The sequence below is a fragment of the Poecilia mexicana genome, unplaced genomic scaffold (assembly GCF_051168715.1).
Source record: "Poecilia mexicana isolate PSO_F unplaced genomic scaffold, ASM5116871v1 scaffold_15, whole genome shotgun sequence".
Lineage (NCBI taxonomy): Eukaryota > Metazoa > Chordata > Actinopteri > Cyprinodontiformes > Poeciliidae > Poecilia > Poecilia mexicana.
The window spans coordinates 12,954,329-12,974,797 of NW_028263384.1; the positions used below are offsets into that span (position 1 = coordinate 12,954,329).

At 38.7% G+C, this 20,469-nt stretch overlaps 1 protein-coding gene across 1 annotated transcript; it reads left to right on the forward strand.

Annotated features, from left to right (window-relative positions):
- Nucleotides 1-11,134: 11,134 nt before the first annotated feature.
- On the forward strand, nucleotides 11,135-14,185 carry hmx3a (H6 family homeobox 3a). The gene is made up of 3 exons (XM_014967984.2): nucleotides 11,135-11,518; nucleotides 11,615-11,921; nucleotides 12,654-14,185. The coding sequence occupies exons 2-3, from the start codon at nucleotides 11,630-11,632 to the stop codon at nucleotides 13,283-13,285; spliced, it is 924 nt and encodes a 307-aa protein (XP_014823470.1). The 5' UTR covers nucleotides 11,135-11,518; nucleotides 11,615-11,629; the 3' UTR covers nucleotides 13,286-14,185.
- The last annotated feature ends 6,284 nt before the right edge of the window (nucleotides 14,186-20,469 follow it).

Consider the following 20,469-nt stretch of genomic DNA (forward strand, 5'->3'; position numbering starts at 1 on the left):
ACATAACAGGGTAAGTCAAGAACTGCTTCCTTTGTCAAAAAATATAGGCACAATATAGCAGATAAATACAAAAACTCTACAGCACCTTATAAAAAAGACAAAAACAAAATGTTTTTGTGTTGTAATAAAATGTGTGATCACAAACTTTCCCGTCATTCTTCCAGAATCAAATCCAGGACTCACGCATGTGACTTTTTGATAACAAATTTCAAAGTCACTGTTTGCAGATGTTGCTGCAGAACAAATGTTGTGCTACACATGATTGAGGTGATGAATCCATCCACAATCACATAAGAGCCCAATTAAAAAAAAAAAGCACTGAAGTTTGTTTTCGCGTCAAACGATATAAAACTTCAGTAAGTTTAAATGCTGCCCTCAGGCACTGTGTGAATCTAAAATCTCAGACTCACTTTCTTACTCCTGTTTGGCAGCTTTCACAACTTCTACAAGAGGGAGATGAGCTATGCAAAGCAGCTGACTTTAATGGCGCTCTTTTTCCACCCCATGGCACAAAGAGGGAATGGAGAGACAAAATAAACACTCATTACTGTCCATCACGACGACTGAGAGAGGAAGGGGCAATTATGTCTGAACGTACTTTGCTGTCATGTGCCCCTTTCTCTCGTTACAAAACAAACACAAGGGGTCAGGGAAATTGTGTCAACAGGAAGGATATTAGTGTCAAGTAGGAAATTACACTTGTTGGTCTTAAACCTGCAAAGAACATAATTGTGGAGTTTGACAGCCGCGTTCCTGTTTTTGTGTTTGCGTGTTCTCACAGTTGATCTTTTCCGTTTTGGAGGATTGATCCCGCCGTGTGTCGGATGGCAGACGCTTTTCTACTGAGCTGAGTGAAAAGCAGGGAGAAAGAGGCAATCAAAGTGCTGTTAGTTTTAAATGGTTAGTAATGGGCTCTCATTCACTGTCCAATTTATTGATCTATTGGTAATCAATTGCGGCTCATTTCTAACCTGTGAGCTGAATCTCAATACATTTTCTGTGTCATGTGAGTGGGAATGAGTCACAGCAGGGGAAGAACCGGTTCTGGGGTTTTGCATATCAGGATAGAAGACAAGAATCAGGTTTTAACAGGTTTCTAAAACATTAAAATCTAGACTCGGGTCGGTTTAATCAAGTCATTATTTACAAAACAAAAGGCAAAGCCAAAATGGAAACCCTGTTCAAGTACAATGTTGATGATTATTTGATTTTTTTTTTAAAAAAAGAACAGACTTATTTATTTTCAGCTTAGTGGGACTGTTTCTATAAAAGTCCTTTGAACATAATGCCAGGTATGGAAGACATCAACAATGAGAGTAAATTATTGCCGCTCATCAGTCTGAGACTTTGAGTCAAAAGGCAATTTTCAAACCACCTGACATCTGTCATTCTGCAGAGAAAAAGCTCGCTCACAAGTGGAAAACCACTAAGAAACAGGCTTCCTGACGAATTCAAACCAGAGTCCTCTCATCCAACGGTCGGAGAAATTGCAAAAAGCCCAGGAGCTCAATTTCACTCTCTACAAACCTGAGTTTGTGGAGTGTAAAGTTAAAGTTCATGACAGTTAAATTAGAAAAATACTGAAGAAATGTGGATCGTTTGGAAAACTTTCCAGTACAAACCCACCTTTATATGGCAGCAAAACCCCGGGAGAAAAAAAAATTATTTGAAAAAATGAGACAAGAGAAGAAATCTCAACTCTCTCAAGCACGGTGGTGGTGAATGATGATGTGGGCTTGATGTGTCATCACAGAGCCTCAGCTCATCTTTCACTGACTGAATCCACCATGGACTCATATGTAAACTAGTGTGCTTGAGACATGTATGAAACCACCTGTTCCACAACCCAAGCTTGGCTGAAATCAAACCTTCATCAGGACAATGATCCTGAACTTTACACTGAAATTCTGTGAACTGAGGAATTGTTGTAAAGCAGAGTGGACTGAAGGTATTTCAAAAAATTTTGCTTGCAATACCTTCAGTTTCAATAATTTTAGTAAAGCTGAATGTCTTTTCCATTGTACTTAGAACCTTGAGATGAAAACAGTTACATTATTTTTTTCCCCCTCAACTATTCACATCACTTACAACAAGTAGAAATGACTCTTGTTAGTTAATGTCAGATTTATGAAACGGCAGACTCAAAGGCTTTCCGACAGATTGGAGCTCTGTCCTGTGGATGGACTTTGTCTGTTGGCTCATTTGAGTCTGATCAGTTTCTGATGGGTCTAAGGTAACACTTTCCCATCGCTCTCAGGATCTCATCCTTGAGACCAAAAGCTCCTCAATTATGCAGCAACACAGAAAGATCAGCTGTCTGAATGGATAATGCTCTGAGTGTACGTTATATAAAATTTCTGGGTCAAGGTTCTGGGTTAGTGGGGCCTTGTAAAAAGACAGGGACCTCCGAAATGGTTATATTTAATTCTGGTTGGGGTGAACTTTAGGCTATCTTCAGTGAAATATTTGGGTAACATCCTGCTAGATCTTAACACTCCTCGCTTTCTACTCCTTTTCCTGCTCTCTGGTCCCTTAATTCAGTCAAGGCAAAGTGATTCTTCTTCTCTGGTTTTTGCTGGAGATATTTTTTTCCTGTTGAAAGGCAGATCTCCTTTTGCTCCGCCACATCCAGTGAAGTGCACACTCACAGCGAGAGATTGGAGCAAAGTAAAAAAAAAAAATGTTGCAATTGGCATTTTAAATGTAACCGTACTCTGAATCTGACAGCACTAAATTGAACTGGATCATAAGTTCTTTGAATAAGACTGTTTGGCTGCAGTGAATTAGATGAAATTGGACTTCAACTGGATTTGAAGATGACATTTTGTGCACTCAGAGATGATGCTTGTTGCAAATCTGTGCTTCACAAAGAAAAAGGAATGGATTTTTGATCACATTAGATTTTTCTAGCTAACTGTGATCATTACTGTGTTGAAACACCGAACCAAGTTGCAAATTCATTCCAAACATTTGACTTCTCTTAGGTTAGTGGTCACTTTTTTTTTTTTTTTTTTTTAGAATTATTGGTGTTCAGGCAAATTTAATAAGCTCAGATAATGATGTTGGAGATTAGAAATTGAAAATCTCAAAGAGTACATTAGAAACAACCGTGGCTGATGAAACAACAAATGACCTCCTGTGGACCTCTGTTTTAATCGAAGGCTGCTAAAGAAACATGCCAGAGTTTATCCTTCAATTTTGAATTAACAAAAAAAAAAAAAAAAAAAAAAAAAAAAATTAAGTCCAGCAGTCTCACATTAAAATGTAAATTTTGTGGTATTTAAAATCAACATCCTGGCATCCAACCACTGTGTGGTAAGACTGAAATAATTGGTCAGCATTCAGCTTTGTTCTTCACAGTTCACAATGTTTTATTGTTTTTAGGAACTCAAGAACATCAACAGACATCTGCCTAACTTGAATAGAAAACTCACTCTTGTCTTTCCCGTTTTGAATAATGGCCAAAAGAAACTTGCATATGCCACAAGTCTTTTATACCCCAAGGAAAAAGGAATTATTGTTGATGTTGCGCATTGTGAGATGACTTTTGTTGCAAATCTGTGCAAAATATTGCGCAACAGTTTTATTAGCTTAAAGAAGTATAGCATGTAGAAGAATATTTCAAAGTATATATTAAAAAAATGTCCAAAGAAAAACACAACAGTAACTTATCTGCAATCAGTAGCTTGAGTTATTACAGCGTAATATTAATTCATTTAGGGCAAACAACAAAATGCAAAAAAAAAAAAATGTTTTGGACAACTTTTTATTATGTATATTTATGTTTAGTTATTACCTCTTTATAAACATTTATTTGTCTACATCCAGCAAGGTTACATCTTCTAATTTAAAATGTGTGAATTTGCATCAGTTAATTATGTGATTAATACCATATGAAACAAACAAGCGCCGTTGTTTTTTTTTTTTATATTCTCGGTTTAACGGAGAACCTGGGTCACATTTAGATATTGTTAAGTGGCTTTGAATAGGCGCCCTGAATTCACAGCTCCAAATGACCCGCGATAATCAGGTAATTAAAATCAGGCCATTCCCCACATCTGACACACTTTACTCTCACGCTTCATCTGAATAACAAATAAGTCCCGGCCTGGTTTCTCTTACAGAAAGGGTAGAAATAATAAATAAAGTAGGAGAAATTGGCTTCCTCTTCATTTCAATATTAACGTTGTCTTCGTCTTCTAAAGAAAAGACAGAAAGTGAGTTGGAAAAAAGGGGGCAAAGGTCCTGTCAAAAGTGCCAGTGCCTGTATGGAAGTACCCGGTTTTCTTAATTCATCCCTTAGGACCGGATAAGTCTATCAATCTGTTAAATTGGAAAGCCATTAGGTGCCCTGGTTTATGTGTTTCAAGCTGTTAACTAGAGGCTGATTGATTGTTGTTCCTTTGATGGGATATGCTGATCTAATCTCACTGTGTGCACGTTTGCAATAAATTACACAATTCATTTCCCCCATTTAGAGAGAGGGTGGGAGGGTGTGTGTGGGGGGTGGGGGGGCTCACACCTCCAGGCATGCCTACGCTATGCAGGCAAAAGAGCAGGGAACCTATTTTATGGTGCCATTTAGCCGGCAAGCTTTCAGCAATCCCAGCGTTCTTTCAAGTCCCCCCTCCTCCTCCCCCTTGGCCTCAACCCTTTCCAAAAAATCGAAGCATAATCAAGGTGTATGTTTAGAAAATTTATTGTTATAATTTTCCGCCATAATCTCCTCCATTTTCCCGCAGCCGCGCCGACATATATCATCATCTAAGAGGAGAAAATGGATAGCAGTTTAAAATTTATCGGTCTTTGATTCTCAATTATACATGTTTATGACTTCATCTGTCTTCAGTGACTTCAACCTTTTCCATTATAGCAGAATATTATTTGTACGGAATCCATTAAATTCACAAGGCAGGGCTGTAATGGCGGGGCTGCAGCGATTTGCAGGGGGAAAAGTTTTGAAAGGTTGGCTTTAGGAAAAGCGCAGCTGTTATGACACAAGAAATTGCTTTATTGATGGTGTGCTCTGCTGCCTGTGCATTTGGCCATTTGTTACCGGGCCCATATCTATATCTCAGGCTGACGCTGATGAGAACCTTTCTGCTACCTTCTCCGGATTACTGACTTGTAATGACACATGCAGGCAGGCTGTGTGAAAGACGACAATCCAGGGGAGAGTTTCGAGAGGTACAGAGGATGGACATTTGGGGCAGGTGGCTGGAGGGCTCAGATTAAACTCTGGATGAAAAGATAAAAAAAAGGCCCAATGACTGTTTCCCTATGCGCCATCTGGAGGTCAACATCTCTGCAGGGGAATAAGAGAGAAAACAATAATAATAGAGTTAAGTCAAAAATATTCAAACCCCTTGAATTTTTTCTCACGTAGTCAAGTTGCAACTGCAAATCTCTCTTCTGCTACAGTTTTATCTGTTAGACCAACATAAAGCAGTGCAAAATTGTGAAAAAAGTAAAGTATGCGGCACATTTGTTTGACTATGGTTTTCTGTGCATAAATCAGGCCTTTATGGAACAATAGCACAACGAAAGCATGTGTTGAAAACAATCCATAAAAAGTCCCATTTGTTGTTTGCAACAAGGTGGCTCGACAAACGTGAGACCAAAATGGAAAACACACATACCCTGAAAAGAGCACTTCCTAGCAGGAAAGTGGGGGTGTTAGCATCGTGATGTGGGATCAGATGTTGTTCGGCGTCGACAGAGAAGCAGGTCAGAGTTCACGGGAAGATAAGAGGAGCTACATTTAAGGGCAAACCTAGAGGGAAGTCTGTTAAATTCTTTAAAATACTTGAAACTAGAATACTGGGACATTTCTACATGCAGCCAGAGCTACAGTGGAGTGGTTTAGATCGTTAGATAAAGTGGTCCAGTCAAAGTACAGACTTGAATTCAAGTAAGAATGTGTAAAAGAAATTGAAGATTTATGTAGACAGAGGCTCTCCATCCAATCTGAGCTTTAGCTGTCCTGCAAGGACAAAGCTAAAAAAAATGTCAGTCTCTCAATGTGCAAAGCTGCACTGTAAAAAACAAACTCCAAAACAAAACAAAACAAAAAAATTCTCTGTAATACCTACAGCTGTAGTTGCCGGAATTTTGCCATATAAATCCAGTAAAATCCATATTTATTCAGTTTTATCATATAAACAAGGTAGAATATGTATAATACATTAAAATTCTGTGGTTCCCTGGATTTTACGGTAAATTAGAGAAAATTTATTTATTTACTTTTTTATTTTACAGTGTGGTCGAGGCACATCCAAAAGCTTTACAGCTGAAATTGCTTCTGCTTCTACAAGATATTTAACACAAATAACTGAGTACAAGCGCACACCAACTCTTTCACATGTTGACTTTGGAAAAGTTTTCACACTTTGCATTGTTTTGCTTCCACCGCATGACAAAATGTGCAAAAGATCACGGAGTAACAGCTTTTTATACAAGGTCTATGTAATAAAACTAGGCAACTGAAAGATCTAGAGATGTATAACAATGACAGCGTAAAAGAATATATTAGAATTTGCACTTTTATCCACGATTTTGCCTGTTTTACACACAAAGCAACAAGATTGTCTTCTGTTGGGCTCGGCTGAATGACATTGAGCTCGTTTCGACTGCCTGGTGCAAAGGGGCCGAGTAAAAGTTAATCAGGCTGTAACTCAAGAGCCATATGGCCACTTACAATCAATGCCTGCACAATCCCAATTAAAGCTTGCCGGGTCAGTGGACAGCCACTAATTCCTTTAAATGCAATGCTTAAATCTAAGCAATCTCTGTGTGGCCTTCGTTGGTTCAATGGCTTGTTTCAACCTGAAATCGAGAGTTAAGAGTCCAAGAAGGACACAGAGTGGACAGAGTTTTGGTGATAAATGCCAAACGCCGTTTGGGTGGAGGGCGGCTGACGCAAAGACGGGCAAGCTCTGTTTTAATTTGTTAAACTAAATGAGCTCAAAAGGTGATCATAGCAAGATGACAGTTCATCGCTATACATTGTATTTGTATTCAAAAAAATAAAAATTTTGCATATTTATATTAATAATCCAATCATTTTCATTCTTACAGCGATTTTTCTTTTTTTTTGGAGGTTACTTTTATTTGTTTTAAATCCCCCAAATCTTAAAGAAAAACATTGTGCATCCACTATGCGGATACTCAAATGAATATTTTAATAATATTTTTTCCTCTCTTTTGCCTTTAGGAATCACATTTACATTTAATGCTGGATATTCATTCTTCTTCTCTTTATAGTAATTCTAGATTGTATTAGTTTTACAGCTAAACTGAATGAAAGTAAAATGAATATATCCTTTCTTGTGACTATTTAGAAATTACTTGTTTCTAAATTATTTAATTTATGACAAGTTTTAAATTGTATTATTGCTGTTATTATTACTGTTGCCATTATTATAACACCTAAAACATAAAATAAACCATGAAAAAGAATACTATCAGGCAAGAGCTAAATATCGCCGTCAGGCAAAAACCATGAATCGCAAAAAAATATTTGTTTTCTTGCAAAAATCAACTGTATTGCTCTCATCTGTCTGTAGTTTAATTGATAAATATCCATTTAAAAAAGCATTAATAGCATCATGGGACTTTGACCAAAAAGAAACAATTCATACTTATAAATAAATTATTTTTTTCTTTTTATGTTAGAGGCAGAAGGTTTTTATCAGTGGTGGAATGCAAAATTAGTAATGTCAACTAAAGGTGTCATTTTACAAGAGAGCTTAGTCGGGAGACATTTTTAAAGAATAATTCTCCATTCTGGATTTTTATTTTTATGGTGTATTCTTTATCAGCACTACTGTTTTCACTCCAGTTAGGGGTCCAAATCTTTTCCTCCTGAAACTCACAACAAACTCCCAGTTTCACTGTCAACACCTCTTAGTCGCTTGTTTGCCACGGCCCTCTCTCCTCCTGCCTTCTCTCCCTCTGAGCTTTGGCCGTTGTCTTTTATCACAATTCTGACCCACAGAAAGGAATTCTCACAAGATATCAAAACAAAAATCTATATTTAATATGGGAGCAATTACAAAGCAAAGTTGGCTGCACAGGGCTGTTGTCACCAGAGCGCGTGTTTTTCATCAAATAGGTCATTAGACGATGATGGATGTAAACCTATAAAGTATCTAAACTGGACCTTTTAACAAACCACGAGCAACACTATCATTTCTCTAATAGAACCTGCTGACCGTGTCATTCCCTGCTGCCATTTGTCATTTTTCCTTGTGAAATAATCAATATCTGGGCGCTTTGAAATAAATAATATAAAGGCCATAGTAACCTACCCAAGGAGCAACAAAAATAGACTTATGGAGCATTCAGAGGGCCTAAATGGCGCGTGGGCACGGGCTACTACATGTTGGTAATCAATGCATAATAAAAGCTCAAACTGATTGTGTAATACCATTTTTTTTTTTTACGTTCTTTTCAATGATGGGGTCTCGAGTATCAGTTTTTTTCTAGCCACATGGAGTGCAGTAAGAGCAGAAATCCTGCTGTGGTGTATGTTTCCACTGAGTTTTCATTTTTACATTCTTTGTTTTTACGCACTCTACATTTAAGAATCTTATGTTCGATTTTGTAATATTTCCAATGCCTCACAAAAATAAACATTGAGTTTATTCTCACTATGCAAAAACAGACCCCTGCAACCAGCATTCAATGCTGAATTACAGTTACGGATTCATCTGTGAACCTGAACCAAAAAACACACAAATATAAAGTGAATGGTTTATATTTTAGTTTTTATTTTGTTTTTCCAAACATGACAAAGGTTTAAATATCAAGCTTTAAGATGTCTAGTGTTGGATAGTCATGTTCATTCAAATAGTTTCAGTTAATCAAAGAGAGCAAACTCCTCATAAAAAGGTTAAACACAGACTTATATTAGAATTAATTTGACAGCTACAAATCAAATCTTAAATTCAGTGTCACAACTCACCCATGGTCCATTCACAACTATTTCTGGTTGTCATGGTACCTACACTGTGCACAACACAGAGTTTGTTGGCTGAATGTGAAAAACTACAGCTGACATAGTTGCTAGCCTCCGGCAACTATGATGAGTTGAAAACCCTTAGTCTCACTCCTGACTTGAGTGTGCTGTGTTTAATTTTTTAAATTTTATTTATTTATATATTTTTTTTAATTTGGAGAGATGACTTTCCCTGAGTAATAAACTGATTTTTACTCAGTTTTCTCGTTCAGCACCAATTCACAACAAATATGTTCAGGGACTGTAAAAAAAATAAAAAATTTAATTAAATAAAATCTTAATCACTGAATTTACCTAAATCAGTCCATTATAATCCATTCATGTAGATTCAAATTCACTTACATGAATTCAAATGACCTCATAATGATGATACACTGAAGTCAAGTTCACTTTATTTTACCATCTGGAGAAGATTGATTTTAAAAAAACTGGTTTAGCAGCAATCCCTCGACCTGAGCTAGCATATGGTGACTTCAGACTGTTAATCATACCAAAGTAACATATTAACTAGTTATTCAAAATAACTAGTATAATTTAGCAGAACAAAATAACAAAAATGCTGCAGAACGAAGCTTATTACATGTTGCTTTGATGAAATTCTCTTTATCAAAGATGTGTTTATTTGCACCTCAGTTGCAATGATGGCAGACATTGTAGTCTCAGGATGTATCCATCTGAGCAGTTCATTATGAAACAGTTATTCTATGCTTGGATTTGACATTACATGTTTAAACTCTAATTTATCATCTAAAAAACAAGATCAAGCATCAGAATATCCCACTGTTTATAGTCAGAATGAATGAATGAAAGTACATGTGTAACTCAGTCTTTTGCAGATCTACCATTTTTGTCCTCCCTATTGTCACCTAGCGTTTATCTGGAGAATTTATTATGTGCATGACTCTTCCAATTCTTTTTTTTTTTGTCTTATGGGGTCCTTTTTCTGTGACTTCCCACAATCCTACAGCGTGGACAACAGAGTTGCCCTCATAAGGCGGGGGAATCAGGCACATGCTCCCTGCTCCCCACAGAGGGCGCTGTCCCTCCGCCGTTCCTCCTCCGTATCAGCCCCAGCAGTTCCCCAACCAGCGCGGCTGCTGCTTTTTAACAAGTCAATTAATATCAATGAGTGAATATACATGGCGCATTTTACAAAGAGCGCAATCTGGGGGATGAATTAACAAAATCGATTAGGAATTTAAAAAAATATATAAATAATAATAAATGAATGACTGCACGACCCGCAGACATGGTGGAAGTGGCCCTCGCTGGAAATCAATGAATTAGAAATATGAATCTAATCGCCCATTGGTGACGCGCCGTGCAGCTACATACCTTTTTTTCCTCTTCTTCTCCCCCCAGATTATAGGAACAGAAATTGACAATAAATGAATGTACAGAGGAACAGGCATCGCTAAACACATGCAGTGTATTTAGGCTTGCACGAAGTAAAAGTGAACCGACTATCCACAAAGAAGCAGATTGTAAATTGATTTATTCAATTGTTATTTATTTAATATTATTGCTTCACATTCGTTATTTATTAGGTGAGATAACAATGTGGATAACAGGCCCGTGCTGTTGGTAGCTCTAAGATGATTGTTGACATGAGACCCCACACCCACTCGCGACGGGATTTGCTTTTAGAAATAAATTTGGATCTAATAGAAAAATGTTTTATTGAAGCAATTACCAAAAATTGTTGCGAAAAAAGGGCCTACTGTGCAGGGGATTCTTGAAATGCATTTTCAATTAAACTGACTTTTTAAAACAATACTTGTAACAGCCTCACGTCTCCCAGTTACTTTTTCAATGCTCGTTCAAAAAGCAATTTAATTTAAATTTTAGAAAGAAGAAGAAGAAGAAGAAGAAAGACTAAAAAAATTGAAGAGTTAAAGCACTTTATATTAGATGAAATAGAGGCAGATTTCTGTGAGCGATGCAGTCTTTGTTCCTTCTGAGACGGGTCCAAATCCTTCCTTTTGGTGCTGTTCAATTGTCGCTAATTGTACTGTATGAGACCAATAACAGGGGAGCGCGCACAGCCTGCAGCCACAGGGCGCACGGAGTGGGGAGAGGAGGGGAGGATGGTCTCTCCCTCTTTTTTTCCCTCCCTCCCCTCGCCGTCTCTCCCTTAATCCCATTTGCCATTGTACATGCCCAATCGCCTATACTTTCCGCATTTAACTTGGATGACATTTTTATTTCATCATTAGCATCAGACACCGACTGACTGACACGCTGGGACACGAAGAGGTTTTTTTCTTCTTCTTCTTCTTCTGCTTCTTCTTCTTCTTCTTCTTCTTCTTCTCCCCCCCGCGCTTTAAACGGAAACACTCCGGGATGAGACATCCCCATGATTGTCTTTTTGTGACACGTATCAGCGCTTTATTTTATTATTTAACCCGCGGAGAAGGAAGTGTGTTTTGACGACGCTCTCCGGGTGTGAAGTAGAGTTAGAAAAACAGGAACTCAAAGTACCTGGGATTTCCACAACCTGTAAGTCAGCATTTTTTTTTTTTTACTTTCACCCCCTCCTCTGCTTTTGATAAGAAAAAAATAAATAAATAAAAAATCCTGGACCTCTGCGTTCAGACCGCAGCTGCAGCGATGCCAGAGACGACACAAGAGACGTGCGCTCCGGCCAAGGATTCCCCTTTCTTCATCAAGAACCTGCTGAACTGTGACAGCAAGCCGTCTAAACCCAAACCGCCGCTCGTCGCCTCCGCTAAGGCGGCCTTAGAGGGAGGATTTTCCCTCTCCCAGGTCGGGGAATTCAACTTTCCACGCTTTGACGTGCCCGCGCAGCGGTTCACTCTGCCGGCGCACTACCTGGAGCGCACCTCTGCGTGGTGGTACCCCTACACCCTCGGCTCGGCGGCTCATCTGCACAGAACTGAAGGTAAGATGAGTGATACCTATGCAGTCTGATTTTGAATAATAAACGCGACAGAATAAACCGATTCTGTTTCGACGTACCTAAAACGTCTCCCGCAGAAGACAGATTTCCCATAAAATCGCGCATTTCGTGCGTTTTCCTGAAAGGCTTCGCAGGCGTGTGGAGATTTAACACCTTGTCTCCTGCATAACCTACTTTGTTATGCCACGACACGGTATAATAGATCAATAAAGCGACACGCTGCGCATAAAACGAAGCAGACATGATGAAACCATTGGATGAGGGCGACGATGCGCAGCTTGCTTTTGATTTGTCTCCTCGCGCTTGTGGTGGACATCTCACCCCGGAGGCTCCGTCACTGACAGCCTTTTTTTTTAACACATCCCCGTTTTTTTTTTTTTTTAATGATTTATACATGTATGGTCATAACGAGCTGACCCGAACAGGTCCGTTTTAGAATCAAGAACTAAAGTAACTTTGAAAATCAAGTTGTTATTATTATTATTATTATTATTATTATTATTATTATTATTATTAACCTTTCACAATGTGTTTATTTGTGGGTAGAAAAACTGTTTGACAGACAACTGTTTCCCTAAAATCTGCTGAGTGGTTCATATCAACAGGCGGTGATAAATGCCCCAAAACGCATACAAATATTAGTTTTACTTTTATTATTATTATTATTATTATTATTATTCTGACATTTCTCCCCTGCTCGTGTTTCCATTCCAGCAATCGAGAAACCAGGAGCCAGAGATTCCTCCCCGACCTCTGGCACGGACAGAGACTCCCCGGACCTTGTGCTCAAATCCGAGCCGGACGCGAAAGACGACGACGACGAGGACGAGGACGAGCACAGCAACAACAAAAGCAGCGACGAGATCATCCTGGAGGAGAGCGACGCGGAGGAGGCCAAGAAGGACGAGCTGGAGGAGTGGAAGAAGCGCGACGAGGACAAGAAGCCGTGCCGCAAGAAGAAAACGCGCACGGTGTTCTCCCGGAGCCAGGTGTTCCAGCTGGAGTCCACCTTCGACATGAAGCGCTACCTGAGCAGCTCGGAGCGCGCCGGTCTGGCCGCCTCGCTGCACCTGACGGAGACCCAGGTGAAGATCTGGTTTCAGAACCGGCGGAACAAGTGGAAGCGGCAGTTGGCCGCCGAGCTGGAGGCCGCCAATCTGAGCCACGCCGCGGCGCAGAGGATAGTCCGGGTGCCCATCCTCTATCACGAGAACTCTGCCTCAGAGGGCGCGGGGGGCGCGGCGACTAGCGTGCCCGTCAGCCAGCCGCTGCTCACCTTCCCGCACCCGGGAGTCTACTATTCCCATCCCATCGTCACGTCTGTGCCGCTGCTCAGACCGGTTTGAAAACCGCCGAAAAGAGTTTTGGTGTTTCATCTTATGACAAAATAATAATAAAAAAAGAAAGACAATATTTTTTTAAAACAAAGTCAGACACTGCGAAAAAACAACAACAACAAAAAAAAAACTAAGAAGAGACTGTCACTGTCAGGCAAACATGGACTTATTTTGTCAGATAGGTAATTGTGTCATTTTCCATAAAGGTACCGTTTATTATTATTATTATTATTATTATTATTATTATTATTATTATTATTATTATTATTATTATTATTATTATTGACATCTCAGGAGTCTGCCCACTGTATGAGTGTATTTTTTTCTTATTTTTTTGTTTTAAAACCTGATTGTTGCTGGACAGGCCATATCTGTGCGATGCAAAAAAAAAAAGGAAGAAGTGGGGCGGGGGAAATCTTGTTTACATAAAAGTGGCGACCTTCTCACCTAACACCCTCATTTGAATTTTATTTCCTTTTCAAGAGCTGGTGACACTGCTGTCAGATGAGTGAATTCACTAAACGTGAAACACTTGTTTTGATCTTTTTTTTTTTTGTTTTTCCTTTTTTTAAGCGCTTGAAGGGGGACAATCAAGACACTCTAGCTGTAAAAAAATATCCACGTAGCTTTCTGTTTTTAGTGATTCTTTTAAACCCTCCTTCCACACAGACAGTTCTCTTAAGCACAAGTCTCCAATGACAATTTGTGTTTTTGAAACGGAGGGATTAAAAATAATGAGACAAAAAAATCACTGGTGTAAAAAAAAATGTAAATGTATATATTTAATGAGACGCGGAAAAAAGAAAATTCCTTACACGCTTCTCATTTGTAAAGTAAAAAAAAAAACAAAACACGTTTTGATATTGTATTGCTGGATCATGTTGTGAAATAAATCGAAAATATTCCTTACGTTTCGTTTTTTGCCTTATTACACTTTTGTTTTGTTTTGTTTTCTCGCTACCATTTAATATATGTAAATATGTAATTAAAAGTTAAAGCAGGACTTTACCCACTCACTCTTTGAGCAACAGCAGGTGGCTTCTCTGCCGTCGCCCAAAACGTTATTTTACATAAAGAGTGGCTCGGTCAATTACGTGCGTAATTGGCACCATCGTTCCAAAAGTACGGATAATGTATTCGAGGACATTATTCTCCAAGTACGAGCGTTTGTGTCATGTCAATCTGAAAATATCGATTTATTATTGTTCTTGCATTTGTTTTATTTTTAGCTTGTTGTTTTCACCATAAACTTTTTTTTTTTTTTTTGCATGGCTTATTATGAACTTATGTGTAGCTTGTTTATTACATCACTTGAATTTAAATACGATAAAGCAATTTAGCAACATTAAAAATAGCCTATAATATTGACTGGTAACGGCTTTTCTTTTTTTTTTAAATCTGTGATTACATATAAATAATAACATAATAGTAATAGTGCACAATTAAAGCTTGCAGTATTCTACCGTAACCCAAATTACAACCCCATCCATATTAAAATGTGCAAAAAAAAAAGAAAAAAAAAAGATGTAAATCTTCAAATTAGAGATACATTATTTAACAGGTACTTTGTCTCAGAAGGTTCTACAGGTGTCACTGCACTCCTGAGGTCTAGCTCATACCGGGAACATATGATGGCAAGGTCATCATATGTTATAACCAAAACACCTAAAAAAGTGGATTAAGCTGTCAAGCGTGCCCCGTATAATGGCGAACACCTTATTCAGTCTGGTTCGTAATTATTTAGGACGCGTTTGTGAAATTTGAATAAAGATACAAAACACATCAACGGGACCTTTTTTTTTTTTTCTTAAAGGCCTTCTTCTGCATGAATCAGATCAGACGTAGAGACACATGATGTGTTTATATCTCTTTTTAAAATGCTCATATTCTGTCCAAAGTTTATGAGGGAGAAAAACACGGAACTCAGACCAGGAAGGTGAAGAGAGCATCTCGCTTGTGCAGAAACGATAATCTGATGGTGATATTTAAATATTGTTGTGGCGAAGTTTTTTTTTTCAGTTTTGTCTTTCTTTCTGTTTTACAAACATAATTCTCCACTAGATTTTATTTAGGCGTCAAGGGCTGGTTAGTAACTATATATATATATATATATATATATATATATATATATATATATATATATATATATATATAGATTGATTTTCATTATTGGAAACTAATCAGTCAGTATGAACTCTGTTGTGATGACCTCATCAAGAGACAAAGGGTTCATTCAAATATCATCATATCACCCGGGTATATTGACGCGCACCTTACCATGCACACTCAACACGGCCCCATTACTGCAAATTAATAGATTAGTATAGCATTATTCCTCTGGCACATATCGATCTGTGAACGTCTGCAGCACGCTGCGTCAAGTAAAGCGCAGCAGCTTTCACACGCTGCTTCGGCCAAGCTCATGACCTTGATTTGCGCGCATAAATTGAAAAAAAAAGAAAAAAAGTCACCACTCGATAATTTCCATTTGTGCGACATCTTTATGTAAAGGAGTGGAGGGGAGGGTGGAGCAGAGCGGGAAAAAAAATCAGATTAAACGCATTTGCACGAACAGGGACAAACTGACGTGACTGGGTGTATTGTATTAAAATGGAGAGCTGAATGGATAATATTCAGCAGTCCCTGTCACAGGACTCAGGGGCCAGTTGGGAAACACTCAAGTAAGTGAACTTCTTGCATAATACCAACCAGGTATTTTTATTAGCGAGTGTCATGCGCAGAGGTTAAAGCGTCCACATCAAGAATTTTGTCGCAAAAACGGACCCTGTCAGGCAAGAAAAACAAACAAACAAACAAACAAACAAACAAAAAAAAAAACAGGGGCGCATCGAGGAATTTTTCAAAGTGGTGGCCAGATAAGTGTCACTTATGATTGGTGTAGCTCACTGAAAGCAAACACGTGAAAGAATTTCAAAAGTTTTGATAATTCCATGTCATGTTTCTGTGGATCAGTTTTTGGGGGCTTGTGAGAAGAAGGAGTGCTGCTATGAAATAAAGGGCATCACACAAAATGCATGTGTTGATATGGGTATCCCATTATGGGTTACATGAGCCTTACATGTAAATCATCAGTGTCAAATGGACACCACATGAATTTTAAAGGCTTCGTGCGGGAATCATATGAAATTTACGGCTTTCCCGTGTGCATCGTGCATAATTTTGAAGATTTACTTGTACACCACATTAGTTTTCTTGGTTCCACGTGGTCTTTACATGAAGTTTATCATTCCAGATGGGCATCACATAAAGTTTAGCGATTTCACATAGATGCCATATGTGATTTACAAGTTTCACGGTGGCATCACAAGCATTAAGTTTATGGGTATCTGTTGGGTACCTCTAGTACATCACAAAGGCTTCACATGTCAGCGTACATGTCTTTCACATACACCATCAAAATGTTCTAAATCTTTTTTTTTTCTTTATGCAAAGCGTTTTACATTATCCAACATACAATTTTAATGCAATGCTTCACATGGTCATCACGCTCATGTGACCTTACATTTTCCCATGTGATTTATGAAATGTAAAATTGCATCTTTCTGTCAGTGTTTAACTGCAATTGTTCAATGTAATAATGGCTATGCTTCATGTGAATGTACTTTGAAGCTTTATTGTCTCAATGTTGCTAGGTTTTTTTTCATTATATACAAAGACAGACAAACAAAAACACTAGCTACTTTGTTCATCTTATTGACCATAAAATGACTTAAGCAATGTTGGCTGTGTTTTCTATATCTATGTTTTTCAAGACACAGCCCCTAACAGTGCATGCATTGAAGTGAACTTTGGAAAAGCATTGGACTAAATGCCAAAGAAATCTTAACAAACATAACACGTGAGGATAAATTTGATCATTTTATGATCAAATGTACTAATGAATCGTCCACAAATATACAAACTCACATTAAAATGGAGTTTGTCCCCTAGACAGTCAAGACCCAAGAGATTTGTTTGTGTTTCCAACAGACATGCTATGTAGTCAATTGATTTAGTTTATTTCAATGAAGCAGGTTCACAGCAAATGCCATCTCAATTAAAACACTTGACAAAAGTTCAGTTTATTTAGTTTAGGTTTAGGTTGTCCATTTAAGGCAGGTCATTCAGTTGCTCAATCCCTTCACAGCAATCCCTTTTTCTGAGAAAGCATGTGGCGACAGTGGACGTTTGATTTCAGCAAATTGAAGAATATGTTGTTGACCTCCTTTGGAGTTATAATTTGACTGATTGAATAAACGCTGCTACCCCTTGAAGCTTATTCTCTCCAATCTTAAAGAAAATATTCTTATTTTTCAATATGAATTAGAAAGCTGATGCTGCTAATCTTTGGAGTTTCTGTAACTTTATCATTAAGGATGCTTGGGCAAAAATGGTCAAACTTGATTGTGAAAGAAAACAAAACCCTCAGCCTCCACAATTAAATGTAGAGTATCAAGCAACAGATGAATGCCAATCAATAATCAGAGACCATACAAAGGTGATGCCCTCACCGCGCGCTCCCGCGTCACACATCACGCGTCTGAAGAGGAAATCTTGTTTTTCTACCGACGCCATTTGCTTTCCTGATTGAACGCAGGGCATCAGATTTTCATCAAAGTTCTATTAAGTGAAACATAGGTTGCAGAGCAGCGTCTGATTGGAACAGTTTAAATTTTAATTGTGTTTTTAATTTGACATATAGTTGCTGTGAAGAATGACACCAAAACGCCGAGGGGGCGGTCGATTTTCTTAATTTCTCCCCGAGGAATTGATGAGTCTATCAGGGCAGTAGATTGGAAAGCCATTAAAACTCAATGGTTGGGTTGTTAATTGGAACTTGATGGATAGGAGCCCTTGGATAGGCTGTGGCTGATCCAATCTTCCTGACTTTGTGTTTTCCAATAAATTACCCAGTTCATTTCCACACTCGGATTACATAAATTGTACACCTTCAGGGCTCGGCTGCTCTGCTTGCATTTACAACTCTCTCCACTCTCTCTCTGTCTATCTCTCTCTCTCTCTCTTTCATTCACACGCACGCAAGGCGCGCACAGAGGAGGAGGGGGAAAAAAAGGGAGCAGCCACCGCTTTCTTGAATGAAAATCGAAACATAATCAACGTTTATACTTAGAAAATTTATTGATATCATTTTCTCTGGTAATTTCCTTATTCTAGACTTGGACACGCCATATATCATAATACACACGTGTAAAGGCTCTTTGTTTAATATTTATCGGAGCTTGATTCCCAGATCAAAGCGCCTCATAACTTCATCTGTCTTTCTCAGAGCTTTCTCTCCTGCTAAAGATCTTGTTCAGTTATTGTGGTAGGCCGGCCGTACGCCACCTATCATTGTGATAGAGCGCGAACTTAAGGCGCGCTCCTCTGCTGTTCGGGCCTGAAGACACACAGGGAGGGGATTATTGTTGCCACAATACCAGAAAACAACCGCAGCTCGCCTTTTGCCGCTACTGACCTGTAAACGTCAGCTTTCCCCATCAAGGTGGTATGCGTAATTTATTCTTTTTTTCTTTCTTTTTTTAACACTACAGCAACACGTCGTGTCCACCATCACCGATATTTTTGTTAAAGTAGTCTGAAAGTGACGGAAGAGGCGCGGCGACGCGCTGATCTTTGTATGAAAAAAAGCGGCATATAAAAAATAAACCCATTTAAGTGTCATTGCAGATTTCACGCCTTATGTGTTACCACCATAAATCTAGCATCCGCCTCGACTGCCCTCGTATAATTCCGCAACCCCCCACCCCACCCAAAACCCACCCCTCACCCCCTCCCTGAGTTTCAGCGGGACCGTTTAGCAGCTGCTGGCATTGCTGCCACTTCAGAATATTTACGCACGGCCCCAGATGCCTCTGACGACGGCAGGATCTGATGTCAGCACCAGCAGCATCACCTCACCTGCATAATTAACCCAGCGTCTTTTCTCTTTTTCTGTTTTTTTTCTTCTCAAAGGCTGTCCAAACAACATACCGGTTGTGTTGGTACGAAGAAGGTCGCTGACACGCAGAGTAGGCACCAGATTGTATGGGGACCAAAGCGGATGACTTACAGTTATTACCGCACCAGGCAGCCACCGTAGCGCCATTAATTGTGTTCTGCTGGGTATTTAACAGTTCTGGTGTCGCGGATTTTTCCCAGCAATCAAATTGACCACATCGCTTGATTATTTTTGATACGGGCAACATGGGCCCACTGCCCAGGGCTCCATTCTACCGGAGGGAGATCAGGACAGTATTTGTCATATTCGACCAAACCTATCTCTTTCTTATTTGTGTGTCCAATCAACCAGAGCGTCCCTCTGTGTTGTGTGCAGGGTGACCCCTGACAGAAATATCTGATCACTACTTGGTGCCAAAATTTATTTTTTAAGTTTTTCTTTTGGTTTTGCTCATCTGGACTGACTTTGATAATCTGAAATGTCTGAAGTGTCAACACACATCCAGTCTACAATTGATTGTATTCAAACTGAATGCAAAAGTTTTTTGTTTTTTTTTGAAGACATACAAATTGTACTTTCTAGTAGCAGTAAGGTTCACTGCTCAGGGTGACTTTTGATATCTAATGGTCAGATTCAGACTTAGTGCTAAACTAAATGGTTATTTTACCGTTTTCTTTTATGCTTTGATCAGTTTGAAATAGAAAACACCCAGCTTGATCAAACTTGAAGTGCACAATCATAGATTGCTCATAAAAACAGTTTGAGATTTCTAAAACATGTACAGTAAAACACAATATAGTACTTCTATTGTTCCTTTGTTTTTTGTTGGGCATTTTGACCAACTTAAATAACTGGAAGTGTCAAAACTGGAAGGACAATGAAGGACTGACCACAAGGATGTTTTCATGAAATAGCTACTGAACAGAAATAGTCCCCCCCCCCCATGTGTTGATTAGAGAATCACAACATCACATGATTGAGATTAGGTAGGTTTTGGTCTGTAGTGTATGGTACTTATGAATTGTTAATTAATTTTATGGATTCTACTTTCTTAATGAGCTTGTGAAACCACATATGTGAGGTCAAACCACAGACGAAATATTTCCGCTTAAATCTAAGATATTCATAGACGTAATATCGACCTACACCTCAATCACTTCTATTTGAAGCCTCAGTTTGCTCAGTTGATAATTTATTTATTGCATGCTATTTATCAGTTTTATCTTTAGTTACA

Bases quoted from the DNA above. Each gene is read 5' to 3' on its own strand.
- hmx3a (XM_014967984.2), top strand. From the start codon at position 11,630: ATGCCAGAGACGACACAAGAGACGTGCGCTCCGGCCAAGGATTCCCCT. The intron at 11,922-12,653 runs GTAAGATGAGTG...TTTCCATTCCAG, and splicing joins TCATCTGCACAGAACTGAAG to CAATCGAGAAACCAGGAGCC.